Genomic DNA, 12793 nt, shown 5'->3' on the forward strand with positions numbered 1-12793 from the left:
ATAAATCAGCCCTGGGAGGAAACAAATCTGAAGGGATAGAGGGGGTGAGGTGCCTACCAGAAAAATCTGCTCCAGATCAAAGATACCACTCCCTGAATTGTACCCCCGGTTGGATTTTCAAATGCTTCTGGGATAGCTGCATGTCCAGGCCACTGAATTAACATGGTCTTGATTAAGTGTGAATGCGCATTTTCCAAATTATATCCACTCCCTTCAGCTGGACTGTAGCCAAAAGAGGACTTTCATTGTTGCCTGTGTAACTGAAGTTTGTCTTTTTTAAGATCCTTCCCTGTTAACAATTCAGTTTTACTCACCGGAGCTGAATTTATAATATATATCACTTTTAGAAACATGGGAGAATTGCCAATTAGAAGCAGAGGAAGGGAGAACAGGGAAATGTTCTCTTTCCTGGAATCACCTACCAGTTGCCTCAGGTTTAGCCTCTGACAGCTGGGCCCCGAGAGGGAAGCTTTCTCCCTGTGAATAGCCTGAGGGGAGCGTTAATGAGGCGCTGAAGGCTGGCGAGGAGTCTCTTTTGGGCACAGAGAATTAGAAAGAGGGATGAGGTCACCTCCTCATTATGATCCACTAGAATGGGAACAGTTGGGTAGTGGCTTTTTGTTTTGTTTTAATTTTTTTTTACAAAGCATCCACTCTGCTTGAGAAAAACTGATCTGACTCTTGTAGGTTTTTTATACTCATATATTTTGAAAGTGGTATATGCGCAAGAGAGGAGATTTGGAAACCACAGAGAACTGGTGCAGTGGGGTTGAGAAGACTTATCCTATTCAAAGGTAACCATTGTTAATACTGGATTCTTACAGATTCTGATTTTCTCCTTTCAGAGATTTTTATGCCTAACATTATGATACTGAGATCCTTAATTAAGAAACAAACATACGTCTCACCCAAACCAAGTACGGTATGGAAGGAATGCAGAGGGACTCGGGTTCTCCCCGGGATGCCACCCAGGCCAGGAGAGCCTTCCATTCCCTTCCAAACGCTGGGAGAATGGAAGACTCTCCCTCTTTCTCCAGCCCTTCTTGCTCCACCCCAAAGGGAAAATAGCTGATTCGATATCCAATGGGGAACTTCTCCGCTCGGTTAGGTTGTTATGCTGGAAAAGAAATCAAAAAGGAGGAAAGTAACCGTCTTCAGAGTGCTACATTCCTGCCTGCCTTAGGATGGGAAGGACTGTCCCCTGCTGGAAGGACCCCTAACACAGAGTCCAAGGCTTCATGACCATTTTCCCAGTATATCGGTCTAAGAAAGTTTAGGCTTAAGTTAAAATTGGAGTGGGAGATGAGACTAATGTTAATATGCTGGTGTCGGATCTCCATTTGGTTCCTTGGGTCTCTTAGGTGAACCATGTGAAATTGTCAATGTTCAAACATTTTGACCTATAAAAATGGCCATTCCAAATGAATCAAACTATTATTTTCTCTCAGTTAGAATCCAGAAGAGAGGAGAAGCGAGTGAATGGAACCACAAACTTCTAACGTTAGCGAAGAAAACAGTACATGTATCATTTTAGACACAAAAGACAACCCATAAGTATGGACATTTTATCAGAGTGAAAACATAATGCAATACTCAGCTTTTCTGAATATATTTAAGGGCCAATAGTTGAAGATAAAGAACAAGCCATGCTGGGTTTTTAAGTCTGTAAGTACAAAATGGAAATGCTTTGGAGATTTCCTGAAATGTTCATTTTTAATTTGCAGAGCAATTCTCCCATCTTAGTCACCCGCATTTCCTCGTCTTCTTCATCCATGTCAAAAGTATATAAGCACATAAGTCAGAAAACACAAAATACCATGAGATGCTAACTTTATGACCTTTATAAAGTTATAAAGGTGTTTGTTTTTCATGAATTAAAGTAACTCTTTAAAAGGGAAAAAAATCTAAGTTACAAATTTGATCTTTTAGAAGAAATTACTTCCTACTTTTATAGAAATAGCCTACTGGTCTTTTCCAGGCAAAGCGATGCATTCTTTAAAAAATAAAATAAATTTTGTTTATACTTTATATTAATTTGGTAAAATTTTGTATAACCAACTCAAAGAAAAAAGTTAACAACCTCCTAAACTATAACATTTTCTTTAAGTGCTATGTGACTATCTGTACTTTTGTTTAGAATAAAATAAAACAAAAACCTCTTCCATATTTATCTGATGTCAGTATCACTGTGCCCTTTTTGAAATGCATAATTTATCTCCAACTGATATTTTCCAGCAACTGTAATAAATTCAAATATCTGCATTCAAAAATTCATTTGAAGTTCTATAAGAATCTGGAGAAAGATATAGGTTTGCCCCAAAAGGCTTCATTTAATATCGCCCTAAATCCAAAAACAAATGTAGGAGATATTGAGCCATATTGCTGTAAGCACATTTTTATGGACTAAGAATAAGTTTAATAAAACTGAATTCTTTTATCAACCAGTACCGGAGGAAGCCTCTGGTCTAGATGTTTTATAGGCAATACCAACTGCATAAAGATGATATAGAGATAGAAGAGAGAAAGAGAAAAAAGATTCAGTAATCCAATGGCAAGTATGATATTGGCAGGGCTACTAAGGTGTCACAGCACAGGGAGGCTGTGTAGCTTAGAGTGGTTATAAGATATGTCATGGGGTCAAGATTTATTTTATTTTTCTTATTTAATCACTTTGTATCAATTTTGAGAGTCATGTAGTACAATTGCATTTAACTGTCACAGCCTTATCATTCTATGATGGTGAGTGTGTAATGAATTTCTGTGTAAATCAAAAATATTGTATCATCATAATCATCCCAGTTCCAGTTGGCCTCAACCAGCCAAGTAAATACAGTGACTTTCAGAGTTCTACCATTTAAGTTGACCTCACAAAGACATTATAGAGACACAAACACACATCAAGTGAATATATTCACAGATAAAGGGACAGGTACACGTCAACTAAAGTTGAAGGGATAAAATTCATATTTTGTTCAAAAAATAAGTTAGATAAAATTAGAATGGCAGGTGAGGAAGTCATGGGAGCAGCAGAACTGGAGAAAGAGTGAGCCTGGGGAAGGTGCTTTCTTCCATTCAGGTCGCATTCCCTGGGCATCTACTAAATCCCAGATTCTGAGTGAGCCAGCGGAGGACCAGGCAGATGAATGGAGCCCTCTCTTTCCTCAGGAAATTAATAATCCTGTGAGGAGATACCACGTTCATTCATTTACTCGATTTTTCTTGAGAGACTGTCTCTGTGCGTGCAGCCAGGCCCTGTGATAGGGCAGGTGAAGTCCTCTCTGCACTCCTCGCACAAACTGCTGGCCACGGCCAAGCGTGCCTGGCGTACCACGGGCTGCCGCGGGGACACAGAGCCAGCCTGTTGAAGTCAAAGTGCACAGGAATCACTTATAATCGACGCTCCTTGAGAATAACCACTAAAAGAGGTGCCCTCTGCTCATGCGCAACGCCCTCCGCCCCCAGGAGGCTGGGCTGGGGACGGGTCAGAGTCACAGGCCGCAGGTGGTTGGGCTGCGGGCCCCTGGCAGGCTGCTCCCTGGGTGCAGGGGCTGGGCCGGGGCTCTGGCTTGCACAGCCAAGCTGCACAGGGCTTGACAGCAGACGCAGAACCAGGGAAACAGAAAAGTGGGAAGGTCCTGTGAACTTAAGTGGACAAAAACTTGAAAAACATTCTGCAAAATCAGGATACAAATGGGGGTGTCTACCCACTATAGGAGGCTTTGCGGCCTGTAAAAGCAGATTTCACCGATAGGCTGAAAATATGTCATGTCCAGGACACTACTAGGTGAGTGTAGTGGCCATGTTAGGCCAGGGAGGGACTTATGAGGTAGCATAGAAAGGAGGAGAGAAGCCTGAGTGTGTATTGGCAGGGAGGGAGGGGTGTGTGTGTGTGTGTGTGTGTGTGTGTGTGTGAGTGAGTGAACAGGAGAGAACACTACCTTATGTGACTAAAGATTGCCGGGGAAGATCCGGTGGTAAGAGATTGGCTGAAGCTGAAGAGAAGAGAGAGCAAACAGTTAAATATACTATACTTAAAGAAAAGAATAAAACTTGAATGTCGTTTAATGTTGACTTATTCTGTTATCCTAAAAGCAATGTCAACACAGGTTTTTTATTATTATTTAAATAACTTGAAAAGTGCACTTAAACTCTGATCTAGGAGTCCAGAGAACAGTATGTTAGCCCCAACTCTGACACTCACTCACTTTACTCTTGTCCCCTCAGTTTCCTTACCTATAAAATGGGTATAGTCATAACTCCCTTAAAGGGCTGTTACAAAGATTAAGTAAAAATAATATGTGTTTTGCAAACTATAAATATAAACTTAATACAATCTACGTTAAATGTTATTTAAAACTACTAAGTTCAAATAATAATACTGGCTGGTCACCATGACTGAAGAGAGTTTGCCCAGCCATTGAATATTGTGTGTCAATAAAATCAGATGACTTGTGGCCTCTTTGGTGAGTATAGCCTGAGGATTAATGACAGAGAAGAGTAAAAATTAGTTTCAATCTTTAAGGGGAAAAATGCTATGTAAATTTAAGAGATAATGAACTCTCTTCATTCCAAAGTATTCTTAAAGTTCTTTGAGAATTTTGAGAGCATGAGGTGATTATGAAACTGTATTCATTTGTTTATTTTTTGGTACTGATGCTTTATAATTTTCTTTTGGTTATAAAAATGTATGCGAAGAAAGGTAAATATGTTATACAAGACAGTGACAGAATCAGAAGCTTTCTTGGTTCTTTCTCTTTTTTAATACGCATCTATTATAATGCTTCTCTTATTATTCCAACAACCACTTGGCTAAGGAATTGAGCTACTAGAAAACGACTGGAAAATAATTTTGTCAGTATGTTTTGTGTGATATAGCCACAGGGGAAAGGCTGGAGCCAAAAATCACTGAAAAATAATAGCCTGTTTACTAACATCAGCTACCAAATGGTTTCTTTTCTGTAGTTACAGATACGGGGTGAAACCTCCACCTGTAGTAATTCTGTAATTGACCTTCATTAAAATATTGTTCAAAACAGAACCATGACAGCACTACCACTGGCGTCAGCAGTGTGAGTGACCTTGCACACGTCACTTCTCCGGAAACCTCTGAGTTCCCAGCTTTTAAATAAAGGGGTCACAGTGGTTCTAAACTGGGGAGATACTGCCCCCAGGGGGCACTTGGAAATGTGTAGGAACATTTTTTTCTTTTTTTTCACTGTGCAGAGAATATGGGGCAGTCCTGCAAGATAAAGAATCCTTTCACCCAAAATGTCAGTAGCAGCCTGGATTATGTCTGATGTCCCTTCTGACCATCAGTGATACCAAGTGGCTGTGCATTCATTAACTCACTGGGCTACCCATTAATGACCACCTACTGTGTGCTGGGCACCAAGCCTCCTTAGCTGCAGTGTATCAGAAGCCCTGGCTTCGATTTGTATTCTCCTTTCCCCCTCAGTTCTTCCTAAACGTCTTCCTAACAAATAGGACCTGGCATTTACAAATAAGGGTTTTTTAGCTCAACGCTTTTAGGGAATAGATCCCAGGACTCATCATATGCTTTGGGATTTCTAATGACTCTAAGAACCAAAAAGGCTCACTTCAGTCCTCCCCAAAGACTGCATGGCTGATGGCCTAGTTTGCCTTTAGTAATTCAGGAATGGAGGCCTTCAGCTCAGCTGACCGAGGGCTTCCAGCCAGATAATGAAATTCCAAATATGGAGCATGTAGCTCAATATTTCGACTGTTGATTCAATCATTTCTAATTTTTTAAAACCAAACACCAACTGTTTTATGCCCAGTGAACAGTTTTCACTGGCAAACTGAAATTTCCTAATATACTGAAGTGGCATTTGAGGCCAGTTGTAAAACCAGCCTTAGAGCATTTTACCACATCAAATAGGGTCATTAATTTGCTAATTAACTATGCTGTGAGCCACCAGCCACCTCCCCTATCCCTGCCCCACCCCCTCCAGAGTGCTGTCACCTCTGGGCTCAGCCCCCAGCCATCACAGTGTTAAATTACTATTCACATGGCTCTTCATCACCTCATCTCACAGCAGCCCCAGGGACAGCTTACATTCTGGTTGATTGTTTCATTTTGCAAAGAATGCACAGAGAAGCATAAGGATCTGCCTGGGTCACAAAACGCTTTAGGGTAGAAGCGGATTCTGAGTGCTGCCTACAGTGCCAGAGAGCCACTCTGACAGTCACTGATGCTCTGCAAACACAGCAGCCCCCCTTATTCATGAGGGACGTGTTCCAAGACCCCCAGTGGATGCCTGAAACCAATGATAGTACAAAACGCTATAGACACTATGTTTTTTACTACACATACCTATGATAAAGTTCGATTTATAAATTAGGCACAGTAAAAAATTAACAACAATAACTAATAATAAAATAGAACAATTTTAACAATATACATAAAATAAGAGTTATTTGAACGCAAGCACTGTGATGCCATGACAGTAGATGTGATAACTGTGACGACTACTAAGTGACTTATGGGTGGATACCAGGGACCAAGGGATGATTCACATCCTGGGCGGTTTCATCCCGCCACCCAGAACGGTGAGTTTCATCCCGCCACCCAGAACGGTGTGCAATTCAAACTTATGAAATGTTTATTTCTGGAATATTCCATGTAATATTTGCAGACAGTGGTTGACCTTCAGTATCTAAAACCAGGGAAACTGAAACCATGGAAAAGGGGGGTGGACTACTGTATGCAAATATTTTTCAGCCTTTAATGAATCTTGGAACTCTATTTTGATGTTTCTGATTATTAAAAATTCTTATATGTATTTGTTCAATAACTATTATTGGATACATTTTATGAGCCTAACAGGGTTTTGGGTACTAGGAATATATTCCTGCTCTCATGGGCCTCTGCCCAAGTGGGGAAAGCAGGCATTATGCCAATAATTCCGTATTAATTATTATTGCAATTGACATTGTCTCAGTCTAGGTGGTGAAAGTGAGAGAAGGAAGCATGAAATTTGAGAGACATTTAAAAGATGGAATCCGCAGAACTCAATGATCAATAGACTATAGAGTAACAGTGACAAGTATTAAGGGTCACTGTTCTGTATCTGGTTGCCATTGAGGATTCTGCCAGAGGCGCTGTACTGGGCAGTGGGACAAGATCACCAGTTTCTCATTTGGTATACGGAGATTGACGTCCAGTGGGACGTACGTTTGTCTAGTGGAGACCCTGCTTTGCGTGGAGTATCCAAAGTCACTGCATCTTACCAAGGTGTGGGAAAAACAACCAGTTGTTGGAGCCCAGAGCATGTGTTTGGAAACAATTATAGATTGGCATCGACGCCCAAGTAATTTACAAAATGCTTTCACGTGTATTATTTCTGAGCTTCACAATTATCTTTGGGGAAAGTCAGTAGGAGTTGTTATCTTTTTCTGCTAACAGGAAATCGAGGCTTCCTGAGTTTATCATTTGCCCAAGGTCACGCTGCTATAAGCAAGGACCAAGCACTCAAATTCAGATATCTGGCCCCCGGCACAGGGGTCTTCTCATTTCACTATGTTACCTCACTCCATGATCACGGTGAATTCTTCACCAACTCTTGGGGCTGACAGATGGAATCTCACTATTTGTGCAAAATATATAAGAAAAGAAACCAAAGTTATTTTTTCTAAACTGTTCAAACTTCTCCCTTTTATGACTCTGTTTTATAACAGCATTTTTAAGTTATGTGTAAACATCTGAGATTAATATTTGTATTTATATTTGGAGCAATTTTTTCTTTTAAGAGTGAAATTTCAAATACAGGTTAAAATAACTTGTTCTGGTTGTGGGAAGACAGTTGTAAGGGAGAAATTAAATTCAACTTTTGTGTAAATTCTAACAATTTATAAAGCATTGGAAGACCTCTGCCCCCTTACCTCCCATTCCCAGATCTATTCCTAAGGTGGTGGGATCATCTTAAATGGCTCAGAGTATTCTCCCAACATGTGAGCTGTTCCTTGGGCTCAGGGCACTGAGGAACCCGGGAAGCCAAGCTGCCTGAGACAATAGGGGCAGGAGAATCTTCCCCACCAGCCTGTCTCATCGATTTGCCTTCTCCCCTTTTCCTTTTAGGGATGTTTAAGTAAAGCTAATTTGAGTTTGTTTCTGAGTCTCTTAATTGCATCAGTCCTGGCTCTACACAGAACCTCAGGTTCAGGGGAAATGGCCTTTCTACAGAGCTAAGTTATGTTTCTTTACTAAATGAAAATCTTCCCCTGACCTGCTGCTGTTCTTTACCTTCCTGCCAATAGCTCCTGGACTGCTTTGTGATCCCAGTCGTAATTTTACTCTCCTGGTTCTTCCTGCTGATCCGGTACAAGGCCGTGCATTTCATCGGCATCGTCGTCTGCATCCTGGGGATGGGCTGCATGGTGGGAGCGGACGTGCTTGTGGGAAGGCATCAGGGAGCAGGTGAGTCCTCGTGTGTTCACCAGGTTACCTGCCTCTGTGGGTGAGGCCAAGGCCAGACATGGAGTGTTCGTTGTTGGGAGTAGAAAAGGAACCTAGTCTCCCCACTGTCTGTCTTACTCATGCCTGGTTCCCCACACCTAAACCAGTGGCACACAGGAGGAGCTTCATACGTTTCTTGAGTGAATGAGGGAGGCAAAATACAGGTCTTCTGCTCTTTCTACAGGAATTCAGAAACATTCAGACCATGTTTAAAGGGGAGAGTCAGGACCTACTTTGGAGGTCAGAGCTGCCTGGCCTCTGGTTAGAGATGGTGTCAATGGGCCAATTCACTCCTGAACCACAAGGCGCCTTCCCAGGCAGCCCCCCAACTCTTTCCTTCCCAAGTCAGAGAAAGACTGAGCTTTCAAACTGCTGGGTGAAGGTTGATAGATAGGCCTAATGGAGATTTAAAGTTTGAAGACTAAGATTGGGAATGCTTGATGTTTTTATGTGGGAGAGCTAAGTTTAGTGTCCTCATGCATGGTTTTTGTTTGTTGTTTTTTTGTTTTGGAGGAAGAGTTTTTGGTAATAATCATAGGTAATTACCTTGTATACCTATAAGGTAAAGCTTCAAGATTTCTTCATCAAATTGCTATGAATCTTCTGGGGAGCCCTGATCCAAGGTGACTTCCAGAGGTGGAGAGAAGGCCTCTGCAGTCCATGGCATTGGCAGCTCTGCCTCGGAGCCTGTGCAGTGGTGCATAGCGTGGGGAGGACTCAAGCAACACTCACGTTCCAATTCTGTGCTTGTCACAGGTACAACTAGGAAGCTTCCATGCCTTTGAGCTCACCTGAAAGGAGATGGATTTTCAAATTCGTCAGTAAAATCAGTGGGCCTATTAGTGCATTCTCTCTTTGCCACCTTACTCCAACGTTAGAGGCCTCCTCTGCAGACCATCTCTGCATTTATTGATGCATGGGGGGAAAGACATGCAATAAAGGTGGCTCCTGAGACAATTATTGATGTTGGAATGTATAAAAATGACTTAGTAAGTCCTAGGAGATACTTCCCCATGACATTTCTACTTTCCTCAGAAAACTTATTGTTATAAAAGGTATTTTCTTGCTCCTCAAAATATTCCTTTTCTGCCATAATACATTTATTGCATCTTATGGTTCATTTATTAAAGATGTTAGATACCCATAACAGCATTTCTTTCTTGACATAATTTTGTATTTATTTTAAGGAAGAGAAAATATTTTCAGGGAGCTAGACAATTAAACACAATCAGGTAAAAGTGACAATTTTATTGGTGCCAGGTACATGCATTATCTCATTTAATCCCCCTAATTATGCAAAAAAGCATTTTTATTCTCACTTTTGCCGATGAAGAAATCAAGGCTCAGGGAAGATAAGAAACTTGTGCAAGGGCACACCATCATGAAAAGGTGTGGCGTAGATGTGAAATCTAACCAATATTCTTTCTCCTACACCACTTAAGACTTATTTTTACATAATTGTGACTCTTATGAGAAATGTACAGCTGTTCTAATATAGTAAGTTGGGGTGAATGACTGTCCCAGATTCCCCAGAATAAGTGAGTTTTCCCAGCTAATTGGTGCTAAAACAAAGGGAGCCCCAGGAAAACAAGGCAGTTGGTCACATTTAAAACTCAAAAATATTCAGTGGGATGGGTTCATTTTCATAAATTGCATGACTAGTCTTTCAACATTTATGAATTGTATAATTCACCATTTAATTCTTGATCAACTGGTTAGTAGTGATTTTGAATAATGTTTCCTTTTCTCCTCCCACTGCCTTGTAGACACACATATTCCTCCAAACACAGTGTTTCTAATACTTAATCAAAATTTGTAATAAGAAAAACCAATTTTTGCAAAGCAATTATGACTGGGTTCATGAGAACCAAGAAACAATCCAAAATGAGAAATGACCAACCCAAAGAGACAGGTAGCTAGCTACTCAAAGGGAATGTTGATTTGTTCTCTTTAACCAGCATTTAGTGTATACATGAGTGCCAGATGATATGCTAAGCATTTTACATTATTTTGCGTTCTTTTATTTACATTTACTATATCCTCAAAATAACCTCATTTTAAAATAAGGAAAATGAAGTGCAGAAAGACTCTATAGCTTACCCAGTGTTCAACAGCTAACAAGCGACAAAGGTGTGCTTAGAACCCATGCCTACCTAAATTGAAAACTGTTGCCACTCGAAATCTTTACCATAGGATGGATTAAGACCTTTTCAGTCTGCTCGGTTTATGTAAACATTTATTGAGGACTTACAATATGTAAGGATCCATGTTAGGGACCACATAAAGTATAAAGCTATGTCATTCACAGCCCATGGCCCTTCACCCTACTGTGTAAGAAAACTAGGCAGGAGGGAAGACATACAAGTTAACAAATAACAGATATGGAGCAGAATGCAGTGGGTCCCATACAAAGGTACAATGGTGTAAAATTCAGAGGAAGGATGGGGCTTACACATTCAGATGTGTTCATTTAACCCAAATTTACACAACATAGTCATTCATCATGGTTTTATATGTACATAAGTGACAGATTTGCTGGGTATAATATACTTTTCCCAGTGAACATTGTACAGAATTGGCACCACCATGTTAGGTATCTACCATATTTACTGCATAAAACATGGAGTAACATGTAATTTCCAGTTAACTAAATACAAATTGTAGATAAAAATATTAGTTTTAGTACTTTCTTATATCAAGTACTTCATTAAAGAATATGGATGGATAAAATCATGTCCTGGTTAATTGACTTCTATTTAATCAGCTAAATTTTTTATACATGTACTATGTATACATATGCATTTTTAAATGATTTAAAAACTGAGAAATACTCTGACCAGTGAAATTTTAATAAATTATATTTAACCAAAATTATATTTAACCAAAATTATATTTTGTCACTAATAACTAGAAAATACTTTGAGCATATAGTTACACAGAATTATATTATCATTAACAATAATTATCACTGCACTGGTGAAAACTCAAAGTATTGGGGAGTACATTTCATATAGCTGAAAGCCAGTTAATGGAAAAGGCCATAACTGTACAAATGTCATTCATTGAAACAGCATGGCCTCTTTTTAAGGCTTTTAAAAGGTAGACTGATGTTCCCCAAATTTTTATTAAAATGCTTCATTATAATTTCACTGTCCTGAATCCACTCATATAAAATTAATTTTATTAACCAAGAATTCTATGAAGCTGCACTTCCATACTTCACTAGCACAACAGTAAATGGCATTCATAATAATGAACCCAAGTTATAACAAGATTCTGAAATGGCTCCTGAATGAAAAGTGACCAAATCATGTTCACTATAATTTTATAATTTTAGTAATGGATACTTTTTATTTTACAGGTTGTACCCCAAACAAACTACTTAAAATTAAAGTGTTGTCATTATTTTCTAGTTGACACATAAAAAAGATTAATCAGGTTGCTGAAGATGAGACTGTCGGTCACAGCAACCATAATTTCCCCAGAAGATGCACCCAGGGACCTCCCACGAGGTCTCATTTCTTGTTGGGGACTCATCTGCCCCCCATGACCTCAAGGAGGGCTCCCAGCCCTTGCAAATCCAGATTCTCAGCTCCATTCCCTCGAGGGTGACTCCAACGAGCTGTCCTGGCTCTCAGGGTCTCTTCTCCTTTCTCTCCAATCCCTCAGGAGTGGGAGGTTGCCTTAGAAAAAGTGACACCATTTAGAGTGAATGTATAACCTTCCAAGGTGACCACAGAGGCAAGAATGAAGAGATCTTTCCCCAAGCCCAGACCAGATTCTTTTATGTGAATCCACTTCTAGGAAATTCTCAGTGCTCCCAAATGAACAGTAAGAATTGGTTCTTCAGTTTTAGATTGTCCAGCTAAGCTGGGAATGCAGGCTTCTGGAGTTGAGTCTGCCCCTTAGGATCATGCTGGAGGGAGCAGCCTTCCCGATCCCCCCCTCCCTGCCCCAGAGCAGCACACTTGTCGAGGTCCTGGGCACTGACCTGTGAGGCACAGAGCTGGAGGCCCCTTGGGTAGGAGTCCACCAGGGAGGTCGCCCGCCTCTGATGTCCCCTCTCCTTCCCGGCTGTCTGCTTCCCACGGTGGAAAGAGTTCACCTAATTATAGCAAATAGCCAGGTACAGCATTTATTAAAAACTGGACATAAACCGGAACCTGCCAAAATTGAATTTAAAACAAATAGATATGTTTTATGAAAGAGGGAAAATATTAATGTGATAGCGAATTACATGCATTTTCACTCACGTTACTTACTTTAAGGGAGTTAAGAAATTTAACCCATAACCCCTTTCACTCTCATTTTCTAAGC

The 12793-nt window shown here is 40.3% G+C and overlaps 1 protein-coding gene across 1 annotated transcript in view; it reads left to right on the forward strand.

Annotated features, from left to right (window-relative positions):
• The window catches only part of SLC35F1 (solute carrier family 35 member F1), a 297476-nt gene that overhangs the window by 250612 nt on the left and 34071 nt on the right, over positions 1-12793 (forward strand). Inside the window, exon 4 of the mRNA XM_081141424.1 lies at positions 8278-8437. Coding sequence (XP_080997550.1) covers positions 8278-8437 — 160 coding nt within the window. The remainder of the gene's footprint in view (positions 1-8277; positions 8438-12793) is intronic.

Source organism: Miniopterus schreibersii (genome assembly GCF_964146895.1).
Source record: "Miniopterus schreibersii genome assembly, chromosome: 6".
Classification (NCBI taxonomy): Eukaryota; Metazoa; Chordata; class Mammalia; order Chiroptera; family Miniopteridae; genus Miniopterus; species Miniopterus schreibersii.